The sequence below is a fragment of the Puma concolor genome, chromosome B2 (assembly GCF_028749965.1).
Source record: "Puma concolor isolate L17-30 chromosome B2, mPumCon1.1.hap2, whole genome shotgun sequence".
Taxonomy (NCBI): domain Eukaryota; kingdom Metazoa; phylum Chordata; class Mammalia; order Carnivora; family Felidae; genus Puma; species Puma concolor.
This window is the reverse complement of record NC_141671.1, coordinates 45144436-45169216: the sequence shown is the minus strand read 5'-3', so window position 1 is coordinate 45169216 and position 24781 is coordinate 45144436. Positions and strand designations below refer to the sequence as shown.

At 42.4% G+C, this 24781-nt stretch overlaps 1 protein-coding gene across 3 annotated transcripts in view; it reads left to right on the top strand.

The window, feature by feature from the left end:
* RCAN2 (regulator of calcineurin 2) overlaps positions 1-24781 on the top strand; it is a 271728-nt gene that overhangs the window by 42173 nt on the left and 204774 nt on the right. For all 3 annotated transcript variants that reach the window (XM_086706998.1, XM_086706997.1, XM_086707000.1), the window contains exon 2: positions 772-998. In XM_086706998.1, the coding sequence (XP_086563124.1) occupies positions 774-998 (225 nt within the window). In that variant the 5' untranslated portion in view covers positions 772-773. The remainder of the gene's footprint in view (positions 1-771; positions 999-24781) is intronic.

The following is a 24781-nucleotide window of genomic DNA, read 5'->3' as shown; positions in this document are numbered from 1 at the left end:
GGAAAGGAAATCTATATCTATATCTATATCTATATCTATATCTATATCTATATATCTATATCTATATACCATTAGATCTATTATTAGATCTATCTACTATAGATCTATCTATTAACCAAGAGAGTACTTATTTTCGAAATCCAAGGTTCACAAATAGAGTAATCATCCCAGGCAGAAGGTAGGTGTGTGTGTGTGTGTGTGTGTCCTCATTGTGGATAAACTATTAACTGTTAGAGTTACCATAAACAAGACTCGGGTGGTGATGAAGTAGGTTGTACTTCCTTAAATACAGACTTGAACTAATCTTGATCTGCTTCATTTCTATGATATAGGAAAGTGAGCTCTGGTGCCAAACTCCCTGGGTTTGAATTCTAGTCCTGCCATTTCATCATCGGCATAGTAAAAGCTACTCACTTGCTTTGTTCCTCAGTTTCCCTGTCTGTAAAACAAGGATAACGTTGATGCCAATCTCATAGACTATTGTGGAGATGGAATAGGTTAGTTGATGCATGTCGATCATTTAGAACAGTTCCTAGAACTCAATAAAGGACAGTCATTAGTAGTAGCAGCAGTGGTTTTCTATAATTCATTGTCTAACTTATGAAAGCACTCTCCTGAGTCCATTTGATTCTCATAAGGAAGCAAAGGCTCAGAGAGTTTACGTAATGTTCCCGGGTCCCACGTCTAGGAAACACTGGGCAGCTCGGCCTTACGATCAAGTTTTAAGGAATCGATGCTTGTTCTAACACATGTCCGTCTTTGTGTCCTCAGGAATGAGGGGAGAATCTTACTTCATTGGAATGAGGAGCCTCGGGCAGCAGGGGCATACCCCGGAAGATGGAGAACTTTTCTTGCTCTGCTGCATAGACAGGGACTGGGCTGTAACTCGGTGTTTCGCAGAGGAAGCCTTTCAAGCAATCACTGACTTCAACGACCTCCCCAACTCACTGTTTGCATGCAATGTTCACCAGTCAGTGTTCGAAGGAGAAGAAAGCAAGGTAATAAGCCTTTTCTGCTCCTGAATCCTGGGAAGATGTGGCATTGTCTCTGTCTTGTGACTCATTTGTGATTGCGGTTTGGAAATTGTGGAAAATGTGTAGTTGGCTCTCTTCTGGGCATGCACAGCAGTAGAAAAGCCTACTCTGTGACCAACTAACTGTGACAAGGTTGTACATGTTGAATCAGATCTCATCCTTGGAGACCCATATGCCTGTCTAACAGAGCAAGTGGTGTTAGGAGTAGCGATTGCAGGAGATACCCCTTTAGGAAGCAGATGTTGTTACAACAAAAAGTTTTATTTTCCTATTCTATTCCCTATTCCTATTTCCTATTCCTATTTCCCTATTCTGCCAAAACCATGATTTGCCTTTCTCAAAACGGCACAAGCTCTTTTTCACTCCTGCCCCTCCTGCAGTGGGATGAATGTTCCCAAAATAGCTGTGACCTGAGTCCTGCAGCCGTTATTGGGAAGGTAAGCTGGCTGGTCCTCTGTGTCTTGCTTTGCTCAGTGATACCACACAGGGTGGAAATGTTATGTGGGTGGTGAGAATCTGAAGCGAAGGTGGTTGATTTGAAATGATTGGGGAATGAGGTTGTCTGTGTACAAGTATCTTCCAGAAAATGAAACTTCCCATTTTAAGACACAAGCTTGATTCAATGTAAGTGTTCTTGGAAATCAGAGTTAAATATTCTGCTTGGAGATCTTTTCAAAGTTCATTTTAGATTTCTCTGACCTTTCAAGTAGGGTGTCTGAATAGATCAAACCTTCCCTGTGGATGTGGATTTCTAATTGTAATTATTATACTATGTTGTAAAACATGGGCAACATTTTTGGGGGGAAGGGACTCTTTTCCCCAAACTAAAGTTTATGCCTCTGTGTGAGACGTAAGAGTAGGATTTATTGATTGCCATTTTACAAATTTGGGCTGTTTTGCCAATTGCTGAACTCCAGTCTCCTTTGCCTGAAAACAATTACTGGAAATCTTTTTTTTTCTGGATTTTATTGGTTTTGTAAGCAATTCTGATAGCCTGGACGACTAGGAATTATTTCAAGCCATTTAAAGATAGTTTTATATTGATATTATTTTGGCGTTGAACATTGAAATGATAGGCTAAAAATAGCTTGAAATCCAAGGCCTTAGATGTGATCCCCTATTTAAAGTAAGAAAATGGCACATAGTCTCTTTGAAAGAAATTGGGAGTTTTGCTCTTGGATTATAATCAGTTTATAACACAGATTGTAATTTACTCAGAGCCAGTAATTTCTCTCCCCCCCCCCCTCCCTGCCCCGACCCGGAAACCTACCTGACATTAACTATGAAACAAGATTCTGTGTTTTCTCATTCTATCATCTATTTGTCTAAATTAATCAACAATTGGATGGATTTTCCTTAGAGGCCAAATGAGGATTTTGATTCTTTCCTGATTAAATATTTCTTGGTAGATTGGAACAGTCAGACCTAGGGAGGAGCTTATCTTATTTTGGAGTGCGCTTAAGCATGATTGATCTGCTGAACCAGGATTGGTTATGTAGAAAGACAGAAGTGTGGGGAGAGTTCATGGGAATTTTCCCACATCTATGCTGATGTTCTAATCGGAGAATGAATCACAGATTACAAAATATTTTCATTTAATTTGTGTACAAAGTTGGTACATTGCAGTTTGATCATAAGTATTTGGTTTTAAAATGACCTTTTGATAAAATATTGAATTGAAATCAACCAGATGTAGTTCAGTGGAACCAAATTATCAAATTATTTAGACCATATTTTAATAGCCGACGAGGTGAATTTTGTAATTGGCCGAAGTCTACGTAATTAGGCTTATTAAATCAGATGGAAAGTTTTCTACCTTGGTGCGATTTTATAGCCCCCATTTGAAGAAGAGAGTCTATAGGATGTCAAAGTATCTGATCTAGATTCAGTTTTAACTACACACACATGGTTAAGGATGACAAAGCAAGATGATCAGATACCGATGAGGACAAGGAGCCATGATCACAGGACACTAGGAAAAAATGTGTTTGGGAACCTTGGGGCCCCTCATCTTCATTGCCACCTCCTTCTCTTTAACTTCCAGACCTTTATAGTCTTCCCTTTACCTCCATTGTTTCCCACTATCTTAATAAAACTCATTTATTTTGTATGCCGCTCTCTCAGGAAATTCTTTCCACAACGTGCAAAGTTCATGAATCTAAGTCACAAAGTCTGATGATCATTCTCTCTCCCAAAGGGTGGACATTTTGGGCACTGTGCAAAGTTGGTGAAGAGATATTTTTAGGTAGAGGGAAAAGAAACACGAAGCATTTCTAGCACTCCTATATTTGCCTGTGGACAAGGCTAGCCATGGTGATGTTCTAAAATACTTGGCCTTGGAAGATGCCTTCAGTAGCCTGGAGTTCTATCAGGGAGATAAGACATTGGAAATGGAGCTTAGTATTCATTTCAGAGATGCCGGTGGGTTGTTGGCAATATATGGAACTTGTTTTGGCAGAGCCCTTTCTTTCTTGGCACAGTCTACTTTCCAGTTCATTGTTTCTTGATTTTGACGGACTACAGTTTAGATTGTTTCTTGCAGTTATTATAATGCATACATTTTAATTTCCTTAGCTGGCTAGGAATTAAAGCTTCTGCTTTCCTGACTGTCGTGCATGAGTCTTTCAGCAGTCTCTTCTCTGCTTTCCCACCTGTCTGAGACCGTTTTTCTGAGCCCTTTTCCTTTTTGAAGTAATTTGGAAACCACTAAATAGGGCTATTAACGTAGGTACCACCGTAGGATATGATCTTGTTATGCTAGTTTCTGTTTGTCCAAGTAATAAATATTCTGATAAGTTCATTTCTGCTCTCCTCTGTATCCTATTCTGACACCTAAAGAACATTTTAAAAACAGCTTTGTGAAAATTGTTCACTCCGATTTTCTGTTAGGCAGAATTCCGCGAGATTGTATTTTGATTTGATGCTTTTGCACGGAGTGAGCACATATTTCAGAGTGGCTTGTTGTGGTCCAGATGGTTGAGACTTGTTTATATAACACAAAGGAAAACCGGAGCTGGAGGAAATTGGCATGTGAAACCAATAAATGCAGATTGCTGTTTGCGTGCTACAGCTTGAAGGATAAATATTTTTGTATGAAACACATTTAGAACTGGGATCTTCACAGCGTGCAACACCTAAAAGTTACTGGGGTTCATTTCCCTTTGGCATGCTCCCCTGGGTTGGCCTTTCTGGATCCAGCCGGGTTGCAAAAAGTCATCTTGAGGCAGGTGAGGCCGCAGGGGTATCCCGGGGGCTGCCCTGTGTCTGTACTGAAGACGGGTGAGGGTCTGCTCACTGGGACATGGGCATGCACTGGTAGCTAAAGGAGAGCAAGGAAACAACACCCACGAAACATTTCACCAAATTCAACTCAATAAGGAGAACCCTGACTTGATAATGGCCTCCAAAAATTATGAATTTATTCAGTTTAATGATGATGATGGTGATGATAACAGCGGCGAATACTTACATAGCATATAGCAAGGTGCCAGGAGCTCTTCCAAATGCTTTATAAACATGAAAGCCTTTGATTGTCATGACAACCCTATGAGGGCGGTGTCTTTCCGTTTCTCTACCTCCTGAGCATGTACCAGAATTGCATCCCCTGGAAACTCAGGCTACTTCTGCTCAATGTGGAAGCAGGAGTGACCTGTCATTTCCAGGCTCGAGCATTTCATTACCAACGCTTGACCCTGAAAAATGTTCTTTTCGTGCTGCCGGGGCAACTGGTATTGCTGGGTGTGCCTGCCCAGGCAGCGGGTTGTGGGGCGAGGAGAGTGAGGACGCAGAGCAGGGCCCATGAGGAGCCTGCAACATGACAAGAAAACAAAAAAGCCTTTGTTGCTTTAAAAAAATTTTTTTTTTTCAACATTTATTTATTTTTGGGACAGAGAGAGACAGAGCATGAACGGGGGAGGGGCAGAGAGAGGGAGACACAGAATCGGAAACAGGCTCCAGGCTCCGAGCCATCAGCCCAGAGCCCGACGCGGGGCTCGAACTCCCGGACCGCGAGATCGTGACCTGGCTGAAGTCGGACGCTCAACCGACTGCGCCACCCAGGCGCCCCAAGCCTTTGTTGCTTTAAACCACTGGGATTTGGGTGTTTGTTGTCCCGAGTGTAACTTAGTCTGTCTAAATAGACTGAATCTCATGGTTGGTACCATAAGTACAGGGCCTCTTGACTTTTAATTCTGGTTCATTACCCACCATACCTCAGCTTCTCTCAACTCTCCCGTGGAAAGCAGATTCTAGAAATAAAGTTGGCTATCCACCAGCATGAACATTCAGGTAACAGAATGTAAGGCAGAGAACTCAGGTAATTCAATAACAAGATTCAAGCTAAACATAAATGCATTGAATCCAAATCACTCTTGTAGTTAAGCTGTGATACTCATATGAATAAAACCTGTTTTGTATGTCCACTTATACTGACATTTTGTGTAACATTTTTAGAAGTGACTGATATATTGAGTAAGCCAAGTGAGTAAAAAAATTTAGAGATGTCTTAAGCACATTTGTTTTCATAACTACCCCTAGAGAAGAAGAGGGAGAGATAAAAGAAAATAAGTGAAAAGAAAAGAAAAAAGAAAATGAAAGCTGATAGGCAAAGCTTTGGAAGATCTTATGGAAGCCTGTAATGGTTCCCTGTAATGAGATGATTTAAGGCTGGTGAAAAAAAGTTATGCTAAGGATATGTAGCAAAGGCTAAACGAGAAGATGATTGTAGTGTCACCGAATATAGGTTGAAGAAAACAAGAAATGAAGTAAACTGTGGTGACCTGAGGGTGAGAAGATGATAACTGAGCATTTGTTTTAAATACTAAAGTGGATAGGGGTGCCTGGGTGGCTCAGTCAGTTAAGCATCCGACTCTTGGTTTCAGCTCATGATCTGGAGGTTTCTGGGTTCGAGCCCCGCTTTGGGCACTGCCCTGGCAGCACGGAGCCTGCTTGAGATTCTCTGTCTCCCTCTCTCTCTACCCCTCCCCTACTCACACTGTCTCTGTCTCTCTCAAAAATAAATGAACTTACAAAAAAATAACTAAAGCAGATAACAAATTAGATACCAAATATTCAAGGAATACTTTTGAGTCTCACCGTTTCTCTTGTGCTTTTCATCCCTGATAGGTGGAAGTGACATTTACAAATAGGTTTGTTGCTTTAAAGAAAGTTTTAAATTGTGAAAAAGACAGTGGATATCATTGTACTCAGTCAGGTATTCCCGTTTTCTCCTTTCTCTGGACGATGGCTGGGAACCATAATTAGTCACTGCTAATCACTCGGGGGCACCTGCCAGATGAGAGGCCCAGCGTGGGGCAGATTTGAAAGCTGCTGTAGGACATTCCCTGGAACCTTAACCTTTCTTCAAGTGACTGAAATATTCCAGAGGCATATTTAGTGTCTTGCTTCGCCACAGCACTGAGTGACCCCCTGGGGCTCGAGCGCCTGACGAGCCACTCTAAATGCCCCACTTAGCTACCTGAAAATAATTGAGGCAGTGGAAAGAATTAAGCCTGATGCATACACAGTTGAGAATATTTGGTTTCTGTGCCAAAGAGCAGATGAGCATGTATTCTTGATGGCACCTGGGGAAAAATGGCTGCCATGTTCCAATTAGTCTGGGATAATATTGAAGAGGGACAGGGAGCTTTTTTCCCTTCTTGGAAAAGTGAAGGTTCCTTGGAAGCCACTAATTTTGATTTCCACCAGAGCTGCTGCTGACCTATCCAGTGACTCTGTGAATTATGAGAAGCTGCCCCCAGGGGCAGAGTCTTAGGGCATACTACCTGGGCCATGATGGGTGAATTTGAAAAAATGGCCCCCTCTTTCCCCAAGCTGAAGGAGTGAGTGAAGCCCTGAGCCGTTGTGGGTGGCTTGACAGGTGGAGGGCAAGCTTGATTCCATCCTCTACTTTCCTCCCAGGCCAGCAGCCTCTCAAAAATGCACAGAAGGCAAAACCATCACAGTGGCCCCGGTCAAGATGGATAATTTTTAGTTATTTCCAATTTAAAGGATATGTAAATTGAAGGATAACTATTGAGTTATCACCTAAGAACCTCCTTTTTTAAGAGGCAGTTTCAGAGACGGAGCCCCGGGGAAGCCTGGCGAGGGAGCTTTATTGTTATTTTTTCCTTGCTCTCACCAGCTGAAAATGGCATTGGCTTCACCCTGCTTTTGAGGCTGTTCTTGGTTCGGTGGTCTGAAACGCTGGACCCGTTCAGAGATAACCAGAGAAAGTCAGAGAGTTGGGACATGAACTTTAAAACAATACCAAGGTATCCTTCACAGCAGGTCTGACATTTAGCTCCATGGATGAGATCAGTGTGATACAGATGAGCTGAGTGCCAGTCCTATTAATATCATGTGATACTTGTTCTACGTTACTGCACTGCTTATACTTGGTTATTGTCTACTCATTTATGATTTTGTGCATACAGTGTTCAACCATACTTTCCTGCTTTTTGGGAAGAATGGATATATCGAAAGACAACCTGTGTAGTTCATTTTGTTAAGTTTGATCACTTTCCAGTGGTATTTTGGTAATGTGTTTTGCTGGGGATGTTTTATCATACAGCACAACAACACGTTTTAAATACAAACACTATAATCTCCACCCATGTTTTGAGGTGGAGACTTGATCAGATACAGGACATGGGTAAGACTTTTCATCAAACATGTTGAAATATATCTCGTATCTTGTTCAAAGCCTACACTCCCCCCCCCCCACACTTGTAGCTATTACTAACTCCAGATTATTTAGTATGTTATTATGCATAGAGTGCACTGCCTTATATGATGGTCTGGTCTCCAACTCCAGCTGGAGGATTGCAAGTATCTTGAAGGCAATAGTGCAATGCTCATCATTCTTCTGTATCCTGTAAAGTCCCCCACGGTCCTAGATATAACACGGGCATTTCCAGAGAGACAGAAGGGCCCTGTGAGAGGGCTTGGGCTACCCAGAAGCTCTTGGGTCCAAATCCTGCCGCTACCACAGACTAGTTATGTGATCTTGGTTAACTTAACTTCTCTGAATCTCAGTTCTCTCTTTTATAAAACGGGGTTAACTCTACCTTCCGTGTAGGTTTGTTATGTGATTAAATGAGATGAAACGCTTAGAGGAGGGGGCACAACACTAGGTCTTCTTGGTAAACATTGCTTCCCTTTCTCATTCTCTTTCATTCCTGTCCCCATCACCCAAGGCTGTGACCGTCCATCTCTGGTTCAAGGAAGGAAAGAGCCCTCCTAAAATCATGTGTTTAGATGGCACATGTACTGTGGAAGTAGGAAGAAAGGCTTGATTTAGCCAGTCTTGGCTAACAAAGTTGTACCCCCCATATCACAGCCTTGGGCTCTTGAAAATTTAATTTCAGTCTTGGCTGCATGAAAACTGTTTCTGTGTTGGTTTTAAGATACATGTTGTTCACGGTTCCCCAAATAAGAGTCATGTGTTATGTTTTGTCTAGAATATACTACCAAGAAAACTTTGTTTACCTTGGGGAACTGGTATTTTTCTCACTAGGAAGATTATGTAACTTACATGTTTGTTTGTTTGTTTTTCTTGGCTTCCAGGAAGCTCAAATTAAGAATTAATATTCAATCAAGGCCCGTCTCGTGATTCTTAATGGTCTTGATATGCTGTTTCTTTTGTAGTAACCTAATTATGTATATGTATAATTCAAGAAAACTTTCTGAATTATCTAATCAAACTTTGCTCATATTTTTATGGAAAGTTTAACAATCATCTTTCAATATATAAGGAGGCTGGCCAGGAATCACTGATGGTATATTTTGCAGATGTTTAAAGTTCCACTATGAGTAGGAAAAAAATGACCTAAATTAGTAGATTATATATTTTTATTTTATTTTCAAAAAAATTTTTTTAATGTTTATTTATTTTTGAGAGAGAGAGGCGGACTGCAAGTGGGGGAGGGCAGAGAGAGAGGGAGACACAGAATCCGAAGCAGGCTCCAGTCTCCAAGCTGTCAACACAGAGCCCGATGCGGGGCTTGAACTCACAAACTGTGAGACCATGACCTGAGCCGATGTCAGATGCCCAACAGACTGAGCCACCCAGGCACCCCTAGAAGTGCATTTTAAATTTATCACTATGTAGATGACGTTCAAAGCTTTGCAAGGGGCATAGAAGTCAAGAGTTTAGCTCTTCAAATAGCTTCTTTCCAAATTTTCAGAGAAATGAGTCTTCAATATTGGAAATTTGGCACTGATAACTAGTTTTCATTAAAGCTAAATATGGGAGTCAGGAGGGTGGGGTCATCACGATTTAGAAAGAGGAGGAGAAGGTGAGTATACCTGTGGTTTCCTGGCCCTGCTCTTGGTCTGCTTCCTTGTTAACACCTGGGTTCTCAGCTGCAGTGGAATTGTCTCTCCCCTAAAGAAACTTCTCTGAGTTTACATATCTAAGCAACTGTGGTCTCTTCCAAAAGGACTCCTCTTTGGGCATCACTGATAGCGCGTTCTTCGCAATGTTGCGAGTGGTGCAAAGCCTTTGTGGATTGGAAGTTGTGGAAACAAACAAATCGCTCAGAGCCGTGTATGGTGATTCAGGGTGGGTAACCAGACCTCGTAAAATAATTTTTATTTAAAAACAACACACACAAAATGCCATCATGAAAAAGAGCTGCGAAACCATGGGAATGACTTTCTTTTGGAGGTTGGGGACTGACTTTGGGGAATTCCAGAAATAAACCACGAAGGCATTGCTACCGCAAGGTCACCTTTTGGAAAACGAAACAGTTGTAGACCTAGTGGATTACATAGGATGCAGATTTTTTTTTTATTGTATCTGTTTATAAGGCACCCTGACTCGCAAACCTGTCTCTTGCTTGCTTTCTTGCTGAACAGAGCAAGCCTTAAGAACAAATACATTGTGGTGCGAGGAACATCCCGTTCCCAAGTACCTCCTGCTGTGCTCTTAGAGTCTTACAGACTCGAAGATTATTTTCTAATCAAGAATTCCCTTTTCAGTGAACCTACCCCTAGGGTACACTACATCCTAAGATATGCTTAAGATATATCCTAAGGTGTATAATCTGCATACCCAGGGAAGGGCAGTGACTCATACATATACTGGCAAGGGGAGAGAGTACTGCATTAATCAGAGTACTCAATCCAGCCATCAAGTTTAACAATTATTGAAAATCTTCCATGTCCCGTGCCCTTGGCACCGAGAGTACAAAGACGAACGAGGTGCCAGCCCTCACGAAGCTTAATGTTTCACGTCAGGTGACGTGAGAGACGGAAGTGGACGCAACATATACACGAGCCCAGGGAACGGGCATGCCTAAGAGGGGAGGGAGAAGGCTCTGCGATATGTTTTTGTTTTTTTATTTTGAGCCTATACCTTGACCCTATGCAACAGTCTCCAAGTGGACCCATCCTTCGCCATGCAGTGTGCTGGCTGGGGTGACCCGAGGACAGATTTTTCAGCCCGCCTCTTGTGTAATCAGCATTGTTGTCCTGTCCCACAGGCCCTGTTTTGAAAGGACATCTGACGTGTGTTGGGTGGCAGAGGGAAAGAACTGCCTCTGACTTTGGCAGGGGCTTCTTCCCCGAGTAAACCGGGCAACGGTGACAGGCGATGCATGGATGGAACATTCCATATGTGACCCACGTGTCCTAATTTTCTCCTTCAGTGTGTGAGATTTTTGCTTTCCTCGGAAGGTGAGCTGTGAGCTTGCTTATTTTAAAAACTGCACCCTGTGAGGAGAGAGGGTGTTCTTGGACAACATTACGTCATTGAAGCCTCTAGGTGTTGAGTCATCATTATTTTTAGGCAACTCCATGCTTTTTTTGGTTGTTCTAAGAATAGCCCCTGTGTCTGGACTCTACAGAAAGTCACCTCGATAAAGATCCTGTCACCACCACTCCACAGTCGGGATGGAATGCTTTCTTAATTGCCAGATTCAGGGCACACTCTTCAGCACTTTACCTCCCAAACATTCCACGTTTTGAGGTTTTCTATAGTCGACACGATGACTTTGTCAGGAGCTGTCCCTTGAATTTGTTCAGCCCTTTGTCAGACGTACATATTGTTGTGAATAACACCAGGCACGACAGAGTCAAATGCCTTCCTTCCGTAAGGGCTCCGTGTTGCCTGCACTCGATGCCCGTTCGGTTTGTGAATTCCTTCACCCGTGACTTTACCCAGTTTTTAAACATTTCAAGACATATTTCCGTGCCTTGTATTTTGTGGGTTGAGTAAAATCTAGATCCCTCACATTGGGAGCGGGGTAGAGGGTGCTTACCATTGGCACCCACACAGGATCAACTGAAAGCAGCCAAAATAAATGTTTTTATAGCCTGTTAAACTAAATAAGCATATAAATTGTAAACCATATTAGAACTTGATGACAGGGCAATAAAAAGGACCGAGCAAGCTTAGAAATGGAACTTTGTGGGTCAATATAGAGGCTGGTTTTCCCATTGCCTATTCAGAGCATATACCCAAGTATGATCAATTTATTTTATGTGGCACTTTTAAGCCCATAGGAGTACTAATGGCTTGTGAGCCGAGCCAAATGCTATTCTAACTGAAGCATAAAGGGAAGCAACTGCTTGGAATAGAATGAGGCAGTTGTTTAATATTATGGTACAGGACACCGCTTGTGTCTGGAGGTGACAGGGCAGTCACGTGATCTGCGTGTACGCGTGGCTGACAGGGCCAGTGATGGTGCGGTGGGCTTGCTGGGAAGACAGCTTTGTTTTGAGCCATAGGCACCCTGACGGGGTCAGTTCTTCTTTCGTTCCCTCAGACCTTAAAACCCCTCCCCACGGGGGCCATCCTGTCTCTAGAGAAATAGCATAGCATAGTGACTAAGAGAGAGGAGCTCAAGCGTTGATTAGCCTGGTCTAAACGCCAGTTCCACTGTTTGTCACTTGTGTGACCATGGGCAGTGTATTGGTCCTTTTCAGGCCTCGGTGTCTTCACCTGTAAAATAGCATAAGTAGTGGTTTTTACCTTATAGGGGTGTTATGAAGACCTAAGTGATAAAGTCCACCATGCCTTGATCATAGCAACTGAAAATGTCAGCTAGTAATAGTAATTTCTGCCCATCAGTCAGATCTTTTGCATTTGGCATCATTGTTTTTCTTCATGTTTATTTTTGAGAGAGAGACACACACACACACAGAGCATGAGCAGGGAAGGGCCAGAGAGAGAGGGAGACCCAGAATCCGAAGCAGGCTCCGGGCTCCGAGCTGTCAGCACAGAACCCGACGCGGGGCTCGAACTCACAGACCGTGAGATCATGACCTGAGCCGAAGTCGGACGCTCAACCGACTGAGCTACCCAGGCACCCCTATAGTTGGCATCATTTAAAACTCATAGGACTTTTTTGCTTCCTTTGGCTTACGGTTGTTGCCTAACTCATCAAAGAGTCAGCCTGCCTTGACTATTCCCTCCACCTCCGGAAGAGCTTCTGAATCAAGGTCAGGGGTAAACAAGATGACTTTCTTTTGCAGTCTGAACAAATACCAGTTTATTCACAAGAACCAGCCCAGAGAAATGATCATTTGCAATCTTTCCTACATACAGTGTCTTGAACAGCCATACATGACTCTATTGCACCAGTAAATTGCCAGTACTTGCTAGAAAGCTCCATTTTCCTTAATGTTGAATGTAACGTTAAAAAGACTAGTTATAGTCATTTGGCAATCCCATTTATATACTTCAGTATGAAGCCTGATGTGTACTGGGCTTTATGTTACGGTCTGAACAACGTCCTTAGAAGTTTCTTGAAAAGACGAGTTTTGCCTTCATGTTTTTCTTTCCTTTTGGGCTATCTTTTCATCTGTTTCCAGAGAAAACTTGATGGATTGGTCAACCGAGCCTTCTTTGTGAGTAATTAAAGTCATTTCAAATTTTCATTGCAGGAAACAAAAGTCTATTGAATACAAGATATTTTTCTTTGCTGGTGTTTCATCCTCATTTGTACCAAATTTCGAGTATGTGGTAATTGCGATCGGCAATTTAAGCGGGCCCAACTACTTTAGAAGGGATTAACATTTACATTAGAAAGAGTAGGTAAATGAGAAAATCTGAATATGATTTTTTTTCATATTCATTAAGTATTTTAAGAGTTTTGCTTAGAAGATTCTGTACTTAATGCAAGCATATTTTTCGGAAGAAAATGGTGCAGGAAACATCATAACAAAACAGATGAATGAAAAGTGGCTTCTGTGGGAGAAAAACATCATTACAGAGAGAATTTACATTTGTATGAATGACTTTGTTACACTTAAAGAAACGATTTAAAAAATAATTCTTTAGGGATGCCTGGGTCACTCAGTCGGTTAAGTGTCCAGCTCTTGATTTTAGCTGAGGTCATGCTCTCATGGTTTGTGAGATTGAGCCTCATTGTTGGGCTGTGCACTGACAGTGTGGAAGCTGGTTGGGATTCTCTCTCTCCCCTCTCTCTCTCTGCCCCTCTTTCACTCGCGTTCTCTCTCTTTCTCTCCTAAAATAAAGAAATAAACATTTAAAAAATAGTTCTTTAGAGAACCCAATGCAATTGATGTAGATAGGATGATAGTTAATGCCATTTATGGTGACTCTTAAAATCTCCTTTGGCACATGTTGTTATTCCTGTAACACTGATTATTGTTTGGCACAGATAAGGTGTGAGGATTTATATTCTGATCTATACAGAAATCTCATCATTAGTAAATAATGCATTGTAACAACATATTTGATCGTCAGAGATTTTGTTGCCAGGAATAGATGTCATCGGGGAGGCCTAGGGCCATGGTCTGATCTAGTTCAGGGTCTCTCCACTTTGTCACTGTTGATATTCTGAACTGGTAATCCTTTGTGTGGGGGCTGCCCTGTGCATTGTAGGATGTTCAGTAGCATCCCTGGCCTCTCTTCCCACTAGATGCCGCTAGCATCCCCCACCAAGGCTTGACAGCCAAAAACGTCCCCAGACTTTGCCCAATGTCCCCTGGGAAGCAGAATCACCCTGGTTTGAGAAGCACTGGTCTAGCTGATAGTTTCTAACCACAGATTCGAAGAACTGCCTGGGCATTTTTTTAATACCAATTCTGGCACTTCATCTCACAGGATGAGAATCTCCGGGGGTGAGTTCCTAGAAGCAGCACCTAAAGAAAAGGTTATAATCCAATTCTTTACCTATCGTTCTGAGTTCCGTTCTTTCCTTCATTCCAAATGAGGCTGAAATTCCTCAAGTTTTCTCTTTACAAACCTCAGTCAGTCACTGGCTTGGTAACATGGAGGCTTCCATAAGGCAGCCGTCTTAGAAGTCCTCCCTTCGTTCCCAAAAAAGCTCTTTCGTGGGATCACTCAAGAGTGTTTCTCCTCCGACCACAGGATACCTGTTCTTGGTTGACTGACTGACACCTCTCCCTGGCTGCCGCCATTACGGCCCCCACATTCGGGATGCCAGAAATCATGGCATTCAGGCCAATGAAGATTTTTGAGAGAACTTGTTGAGTTATCATCGGCATCACTGGTGTCACGGGTACCAAGTACCCATGTGGTTGGGCTTAGCACTTTTATAATTTTGGCATGTATTTGGCAGGCCAGGAAGAGCAGCCGGACCGCGTGTGTGGGTCAGGCGTGTGGTGTGAATGGAGCTTAAAGAAAGGTGAGGCTGAGATCATGGATAATCAGCCCCTTGGTCAGCTGAGGGAAATTTTAAGGTCCTGAAGATAGATTAGTGACCATATGAGAATCACACGAAAGTCTTGGGTTTTAGAGGTAGGCCATGTTATTAGTGCCATTTTATAGTTACACGAGTGGTATGTTGAAGTGAGCTCTCACCGGCTTAGTGGATTGTGCACAGCGTTTAACAGCACGGCTGAAAATTGGCCATGGGAGTGTTTACACCAAGGAAATGAGCAAGCTCTAGAAATCACATGTGTTTGTTTTCCTACAGTCTTAGTTTCCTATAGCTGCTGTAACAAATTATACAAACATAATTTTCAACTCTGTAAAAACGGCCGTTACGATTTGGTATTGTATACGTGATGATTATTATTGCTTACCTCCATTTTTATGACACACAGAGTTGCAGAAGTTAGTTACTCACCCAAAGCTGTCTTGAGAACGCTCATAATTTAGGACTTTCTTTTTTTTTATTACAATGTTTATATATTTTTGAGAGAGACAGAGAGAGAGGGGGACAGAGGATCTGAAGCGTGCTCTGGGCTGACAGCCGGGAGCCCAGTGCAGGGCTCAAACTCTTGAACCATGAGATTAAGACCCGAGCCGAAATTGAATGCTTAACTGACCTAGGCGCCCCATTTAGGACTTTCTTAATTGGTGAGCAAAGATGGGCTTTTTCCCCCCTCAAAAGTAAAACAACCAGTACTTAAAATCCAGGGATAATGTTCAAAATGTTATGGAGAGCATGCCATGTTCTCAGTTTTATACCACTTTTTGACTATTAATAGAGCAGAATGACATATATATCTCTTAAGCATAAGTGGTGAAAGGACAAAATTAAACCAGCCTCAACATTATTTATTATCACAATGAACAGTTTTTGTATTGCACTTAGTACCTTGAGTACATTATCAGCTCCATAATTATGGCGCTAGTTGAGTCAATGAACCCATTGGCCAAATTTGCCGCTAATCGGTGACTTCCAAGTTTCCTGTGCGGCATTGTTTTTAAAGACGTGGATGGCTTTTGATGAAGCACCCAAAATAAGTAGCACCAGAAGATGAAATTAACACTCGTACAAATTAGTTGTTATGGTGAATTAGCTTTCATACGCTGATGCAGAGTGCAGTTAAAATTTTAAGTACAGCTTATAAACCGTCTTGAAAAACAACAGTGTGTAATTCATTAGGGGGAAAGCGGAATAGCAGTAACTGAGAGAATTTATTACAAGCCTTCCGTCTCAGTCCCAACATTTTTGTCTCCATGTTCGGCCGTCCACATATCTAATTTTGAACCCAAGGGCCATGATTTTGACATATAAATACACAGATGTTGCTTGTGATAAAAAGTCAATAAATACCAGGGTGTTTTTCTTTCCTATTTTGATCAGAGATGATGTACTATTACTCTGATACTGTGAAAGTAGAAATCCGTTCTAGTACCAATTACACTTTGAAACGATGGATGGAGCATTGGCCCGGGTGAATCGGTGGACACTCTAGGGCATTTTTCCCCTTTTTATCTTTAACTTTTGAATCAATGTTGGGTTGAAATTAAAAGAGGCCAGTGAATAAATGGCTTGCTGCTCTTTTACTTATGCGAGGGCTTTAACGTGTGTACTTTTTGTGGATTTAGAGAGCAATTTTAGTAATATGACATGAGTCGCTTCGATGGTCCCTAGGACAAATATTTTTAAGTTCTTCTAAATACCTGAGAGCACCATGAAGGCACATGAATCACTGCCAGCATTTCATTGTTGTTGAGTGCCATCCAGGACAAGGAGTTGGCTTTTTAAGGTTGTTTTTTCTGAGAGAATTCATTGAGGACTGATATGTATTAACTCATACCTTTGGTATATTGTTATTTTTTTCTCTAGAGGTTTTCATTGACATTTAAAAGCAAGCAGTTTTTCTTTTTAAATAAGGAGCTGCCATGATATCTAAAGTTCAAACAAGACAATAAAAGTGTGTGTATATATGTGTGCGTGTATGTCTGTATCCGTCTATTATCTATCAATATCTATAGGTGGACATAGATGTACATATAGATACATAGAAGTGTATAGATAGGTATAGATATAGATATACACACACACATATAATTCTGGGAAGACTGTTAATAAGAAGAAAATCATTTAGCTGTTGCCTGAACTTTCCAGCAAAAGTTCCTCCAAGAGCACCTCTCACTTCCACAGTCTGTTTCTGCCTTCATTCATTAATTATTTACACCAGCCATATTCTTCTCTGCCAGAGATCATTTTCCTGATTGATGGCATCTGGAGCCCTCTACACAAAAGTATTTTAAAGGCTGTGTCAGGGAAGATGACTTTTTCTTTTTCCTCATCCCTCAATATTTAATAACTCTTAGACCCTCCAGCTAACAGCCTCCCTTAGTTCCCTTCTCTGTTGTTTCCTACTAAACACAAATGCGCTGTGAATTTGCTATTGCCCATCTCTTTAAAGAAAGCAACCTTTTATTTCTCAGTCAGAATCAATAACGGGGAAACCACACCTAGTGAGTGATAAGGGGTTGCAAATACAAACTCGCCATGAGAAGGCCAGTTTTTTTTTTTTTTTTTCAACGTTTATTTATTTTTGGGACAGAGAGAGACAGAGCATGAACGGGGGAGGGGCAGAGAGAGAGGGAGACACAGAATCGGAAACAGGCTCCAGGCTCTGAGCCATCAGCCCAGAGCCTGACGCGGGGCTCGAACTCACGGACCGCGAGATCGTGACCTGGCTGAAGTCGGACGCTTAACCGACTGCGCCACCCAGGCGCCCCGAGAAGGCCAGTTTTAAACCACATTAGGGGGGACGAGGTGGGTTGAGTCCAATTATAAATGTGAATGAATATATTCCTTTCATCTCTTTATTTTCCTCCTGAGCAATTTTCATCCAAATTGCTACCTACACCCTAATTAATAACTGCCAAAATTCCTCCCTGATCCAAACCACCTTCCTGAGCCAGGTATCTGGTAGCTCTCGGAACTACCCTGAGTTCTTGGAAGTCAGGAGATTCCAAACTCAACTCTTGCCCTTTGCGATAACCATGTTTCCCTCCACTGTTCCCTGCATTCCTGACCCGGAGGTCCCTTCACCCAGTTCTTCAAATGAGCGACTCTCCTCTCCCTCACCCCCACATCAACAGCTAATACTGGTGATTCTACTTCTGTCCAGTTTGACCGTTTTCTATCATCCCTGGTCCAAGTGTCTTCCATCTGGACCGTTGCCGTTGCGTCTTTCCTCCTCTCTGACTAGCTCCCTCTTGCTGTTCTTCAGTGCATTTCACTTTGTACAGACTCTTTGATCTGTTGTTGTTAACTGTGTCACATCTCAAGTCTGATGCGCGTACAACTCGCCAAAGGCTTACCATGTCCTTGAGGACAAGGAAATGATCCTTTAATTAATAGTATGCTTGGCCTGGCCATCGGGCCCCGCCCACGTCAAAGCTTTTCCCTCACATCCGCGTCCCATGGGCTCTCTGCCTTCTTTCAGTTGTCAAGAGTTGTCCTGTCCCCAGGGCCTTTGCACATAATGCTGCTTCTGCCAGCATCTGTCATGTACAACTCTATCCCTACCCTTCCCGTGCCAGCCCCAGACCTCATTAATCCCTCCGTTATGCATCTTCATAGTGTGTCGTTTCTTTCCTTCAGAGTGTTCATCTCACCATGAATGAGCCATCTATTTATTTATAAGATTGTTAACTAAAGTCTAGGGCCCATGAGAGAAACATGTCTCCCTTATTTGCCATTTTCCAGCACTTAGCACAGTGCCTGGCACACACGTATGCATTGGAGAAATGAACATGTGATACTTTTTATATTTTCGGTAGAAAATACTACGAAGGACTTCACCTGAGTTATTTCATTTGACTCCTACGGCAAAGATGTGAGCTAGAAGATGTGGAGTGCTACAGTCGTTTCCCAGCATTCGCAGAGAAGTGGCATAATCAGGGCTTGAACCATGTCTTTTGTCTCTAAAACCAGATCTTCCTGTTGTAGCAAGTTTCCTCTTAAGCGGCGTGTTCAGGTTATACCCCATAGAAATGTTCCTGCCATTCTGTTATTCATTTATGTTTTGTATACTGTGTTCCCCTATACTGAATGGAATACTTTCGGGACAGTTCCATAATGGGTTCTGGTTTCTATCATCTTGGGTCATCATGGTTTCTGCCTATTATTCATACTGTGGTTTGCTCTTTAAAATAATTATAAATCTAATTTATATTGTATTACAAAATCTAATTTATATTGTATTACAAGCTTTTACTTAATTGATTGCCTGATACCATTTCTGAGGCTGGACTCATGTGCCTTTATCTTCCGAATATTTATGTTATTTCCATTTACAGGTGACGACCATATGAATTCATCTCCTCTCATTTTTGATAGTAAAAATTTGTTGGTTTCTCCTATCACTGTTGAAAAACCAGAGCCCATTGTTGATCATATATCAATACAGATATAGTGCTTTCAAGATCATGTGACTCTGAGAGCTGGGTTAAGGAAGCAGGATGTTAGCATTTAGAATGTGCATGGTTTTTGTTTTTTTTTTTATTTTTTTAACAGTTATTTATTTTTGAGAGACAGAGAGAAACAAAGCATGAGCAGGGCAGAGGTAGAGAGAGAGGGAGACACCAAATCCAAAGCAGGCTCCAGGCTCTGAGCTGTCAGCACAGAACCTGACACGGGGCTCAAACCCACGAACTGCAAGATCATGACCTGAACCAAAGTCGGATGCTTAACTGACTGAGCCACCCGGGCGCCCCTAGAATGTGCATTGTTATATTCATCTGATGGATGTGTTGTCATTTATTTATTCAATACAAATACTTGTCCAATCTTGACATGCACTAGGTGCTTGGAAAACAATTTAATGAAAAATAATCGCTAATATTTATCGAGCTCTTACTATACGCCTGGCACTGTTTTAATTATTTTATATATATAGGAACTCGTTTAGCCTTAATAACAATGCAATGCAGAAGGTAACCACTATTTATGTTTACTTACCAACGAAGAACTAAAGTGCAGGCTCGGCAGCCCATCCGAGGTCAGGTAGGGATGTGGGCCTAGAAAATTTGGCTCCAAAGCTTGTGCACTTGACCACTAACGCTGTGCCACTGAGAGGAATCAGTAGCAATTCTTATGGCGTATCAAAGGAGCATAGTAATAAAGGACAGTGTGGTTTTTAAAAAAGGAATGAACTATAATTTGGGGGGATTGTTTATCTAATTTCCCTATGATTTTGGCTTAGATGGTTCATTTAGTCAGTCTTTCAGTCATGCGTAAGCATTCGTCAAGAGTCCCTATTCTTAGGATTTCTAAATTCGAGTTATTCGAGACCGTTTTCATTATTTTAGGGGTTCAGGACACCATCCCGGTGATAGCGCTCCTGCTTCTTGCCCCTCCTGAGGTGACTATCCCTTCCATCCTGCTCCTTAACCATCCTACACGGAAAGGGCGCCCTTAGCACCATTCTCTTTAGAAACGCAAAGGCGCTTTCCCCACGTCCAGAGCTGCTAACTGGTAACCAAATGTTTGCGGACCCAAACCCTAAGCTGTGCTTGTTACACAGTTCAAACCCCTTCCCCACCACTTCCTGTGCCCTTGAGCAAGTTATTTAGCATTTCTGTGCTTCAGTTTCCTCATTTGTAAAATGAACGTAAGTCTAAGAATGAGGAACAAGTTAAGTAATGTCTACAAAGTGCATAGAACACGGCCTGTTTTGCAGTAAGGGCTCAATAAAAAAAAAATACCTCCTGTAGGGGCACCTGGGTGGCTCAGTCGGTTGAGTGTCTGACTTCCGCTCAAGTCATGATCTCAAGGTTCGTGGGTTCGAGCCCCGCGTTGGGCTCCATGCTGACAGCTGGGAGCCTGGAGCCTGCTTCGGATTCTGTGTCCCCCTCCCTCTCTGCCCCTCCCCCACTGTGCTCTGTCTCTCTGTCTCTAAATAAAAATAAGCAGTAAAAAAAATAAATTAAAGAAAAATACCTCCTCTGCTGCCCACAGATTTACTCCTTTTCCTTTTCCCTTCTAGTATGCTAATGGGTTTTGTATTGAGGAGGAATTTTAGTTCTCCATTGGAAGTTTTAGGGCTCCTCTGTTTACCTTTACGTATTTGCATAGCCAGCTGCTCGTTTTATACAAGAATGTTGTGAACTGCAGAGTGTTCAGCTGCCTGCTGTTTTGCCATATAGATTAATTAAACTGGTTACTACTAAAAGTAATAAAATGGGATGTCTTTTTCAAAACTGCTTGGTGATGGAAAAATTACCATGGCAAAAAGCCCCTGTTGTCTTTAGAAAGAATTATTTTAGAGGAATACTGAAAATAAAACTTAGAGAAGTTGCTTTAAGTATAGCGAAATGCGGGGCATCTGGGTGGCTCAGTCATTTAAGCCTCTCACCCTTGATTTTGGCTCAGGTCATGATCTCACACTTTGTGGGATCGAGCCCTTCATGGGGCTCTGCACTGACAGTGAGGAGTAGGCTTGGGATTCTCTCCCTCTCTCTCTGCCCCTCCCTCCCCCCTCATACCCCCTCTTAAAAAAATAGATAAGTAGACATTCTTATAATTTTTTTAAAAAGTATAGTGAAATGCAATCATGAAACCATTTTAACCATGCCTAGAGACACTCAGAATAATTTTATTCATATTAAAATAGCAATTAAACAACAGAATTTCTTTGGGAAGGAATAGGAGGTGTACTTTATTTTTTTTTTTAATTTTTTAACGTTTTTATTTATTTTTGAGACAGAGAGAGACAGAGCATGAATGGGGGAGGGGCAGAGAGAGAAGGAGACACAGAATCGGAAGCAGGCTCCAGGCTCTGAGCCGTCAGCCCAGAGCCCGACGCGGGGCTCGAACTCACGGACTGTGAGATCGTGACCTGAGCCGAAGTCGGATGCTTAACCGACTGAGCCACCCAGGAGCCCCTAGGAGGTGTACTTTAAAAGAAGTCGTCAGTTTCTGAACCAACTCTGAGAGGTAAAGCTACTAAGTGACCTCCTGAGAAATGTTTCACATGGAAACTTTAGTGGGGAGGACATTTCATTTCATCAGGATGGCTGCGCTTCTGAAGATCCAGAATTTTGATATTTGCTTGTTTTTTGTTTTTTAAGTTGGCTAAGCATTTAAGCATACAACTTGAGAAACGAATCACAGGTCTTCATACTTTATGGAATTCAAATTATAATTTAAATTTTTCAGCTTCTGATTGTAGAAAAATCAACAAGAAGACATCAACAGGGATGGAAAAGTAAATTTAAGCATCTTTGTTTAAAGCTGGTATCAGTCTTGGGGTGCCTGGGTAGCTCAGTTGGCTAAGAGTCTGACTTCGGCTCAGGTCATGATCTCACAGTTCGTGGGTTCGAGCCCCGCATCGGGCTCTGTGCTGACAGCTCAGAGCTTGCATCCTGCTTCCGATTCTGTGTCTTCCTCTCTCTCTCCCTCTGTCCCTGTCCCACTCATACTGTGTCTCTCTCTCTCAAAAATAAATAAACATTTAAAAAAAATTTAAAGCTGGTATCAGTCTAAATATATTTTCACTAGAACAACAGCTGTCAAAGTATATTCTGAAGACCCCTGGTGGTGGCAAGACCCTTTCAGAGGTCTGTGAAGTAACTGCAGTGATAAGATGGCTTTGCCTTTTGCATTCTCCTTCCCTCACAGGTGCACGGTGGAGCTTTCTAGAGGCCGCGTGATGTGTGAGGATGCCATGGCTCTGATGCCTAACGCAGCGTGCTCCATGCATTCTTGTGTTTTAACATTTTCTGTTTGAATTTCTAGTATGGAAGATAGCTACTGGTATAACCCAAACAAACAAAAGCTCTTTGGGATGCTCAATAATTTTCAAAAGCGTAGCGGGTTCCTGGGACCAAAATGTTTGAGAACCGGAGCTCTAGAGCCGTGACTTCAGACAGACGAGGGCATCATCTTGTAAGTGCTGCTGACGTCCAGCCAGTTGGAAGCTGGGGACCCCAGGCGTGGCCGTAGAAGTTTGATTTTCATCGTCAAGAGCATCACTTGATGTTGTGTATCATGTAGTCACGGGCTCACTGGTTTTGTGTCGTTCTCCCCGACAAGAACGCCAGCTCCGCGGGGGTGAAGTCCCTGACTGCTTTGCTCACTGCCCCATCTCCAGGGCTGATGACAGTATCTACCAGGCCCCCAATAGGTATTACTGAATGAATGGATTTTAAACTAAGACTTGGAAGTGTATGTATAAACTGTTGACTATGTGCTAATATTCTGATGCTCGAGATCTGTAATATCCTCAGCAGCCCTGCGTGCAGGGTGCTGTTGTTATCTCCATTCTGTCTCCATTCTTCAGAAGTGACGTTCCTTGCCCGGGTCACGTAGCTAGTCAGTGGCAGCAGATCTGCTGACCCGTTGCCTGCCCTCCACATGAACAGATCGGCTGTATTTTTGGCTCCTGGCCAAGGTGACGGAAGTAGGAGGTGGGGCAGGTATCACAAATGAAGGAATTCAATCTAGAGAGGCCAGTTCATTTAGGAGGAAAACAGTGAGTTATCGGGGAAGGTGGCAGGCAGGATCTGGTGTCAAGTTTGGGTCAGAAAGGAGGCACTGCAGGGGCACCTGGGTGGCTCAGTCGGTTAAGCGTCCGACTTTAGATCAGGTCTTGATCTCACAGTTAGTGGGTGTGAGCCCCACGTTGGGCTCTGTGCTGGCAGCTCGGAGCCTGGAGTCTGCTTCGGATTCTGTGTCTCCCTCTCTGTTTGCCCCTCTCCCACTCATGCTCTGTCTCTCTCTCTCTGTCTCACAAAAATAAATGTGAAAAAAAAAAATTAAAAAAAAAAAAAAAGAAAGCAAGGAGACACTGCAGGTGGATTGATAGACTGATTCCATGACAAAGGCAGACTACTTCCTGACTTGTTTTACACTTTTTGCTTGTGAGGCAGGACGCCATGGTGGTTAAGAAGGGAGGGCTCCAGAGATACGCTGCCCAGATTCGAGTCCCAGTTCTTCCATTTGCTGGCTGTATAACCTTTGACACGTTGCTTAAGCTACCGTGTTTTGTGTAAAGGGAGTGTGATGACACTATCTTCACCTACCACAGAGGATCGTTTGAGATTAAATGAACTAATAAGATATGCGTAACCATTCAGAGAGTGCATTGCACTTAGTAAATTCTCTACGTAAGTGCGAGCTATTTTTTTTTTTTTATCGGTGATTGTCTGGGACTCATCAGTGTTGACCGAGAGCCAAAGAGATGAGTCCAGTTTCCAACAGAATCAGAGGCAGGGCTATGAGGAGGGTGGGGCAGGGTGGTTATAGCGCACAGCATCAGGAACTAGAGTTTTGGAACTTGCTCGCTGCATAATCTTGAATTATTACCCAACATTTTTGCGCCTAAGCTTCCTCCTCTATAAGACAGAGAGAAGTGCTCACGTCAACAAATGATAGGAAACAATGAGCTAATGAATCAAAACTGTTTAGAGGAGTGTCTGGACCATAGTAAGTACTTGACATAGTTCATACTGTGTAATTGCATTATGTCTTCAGTGACTGGAGAAGTTCAGTCCAATCTCAAAAGTCAATCAAAGAAGTGGCAAAGATCATAGTGACATAAGACAAGAGGGTTTTATTTTATTTTATTTTTCAATGTTATTTTATTTTAGAGAGAGAGTGTGAATCAGGGGGAGGGGCAGGAAGAGAGAGAGAGAGAGAGAGAGAGAGAGAGAGAGAGAGAACCCTAAGCAGGCTCCCTGCTCAGAGCAGAGCCCGACACGGGGCTCAATCCCACGACCCTGGGATCATGACCTGAGCTGATATCAAGGGTCTGATACTCAACTGACTGAGCCACCCAGCTGTCCCAAGACAATGGGATTTTTCTTTTTTTCTTTTTTTTTTTTTTTAAATTTTTTTTTTCTTTTTTTTTTTCTTTTTCTTTTTCTTTTCTTTTTTTCTTTTCTTTTTTCTTTTTTTTTCTTTTTTCTTTTTTTTTCTTTTTTCTTTTTCTTTTTTTTTTTCAACGTTTATTTATTTTTGGGACAGAGAGAGACAGAGCATGAACGGGGGAGGGGCAGAGAGAGAGGGAGACACAGAATTGGAAACAGGCTCCAGGCTCTGAGCCATCAGCCCAGA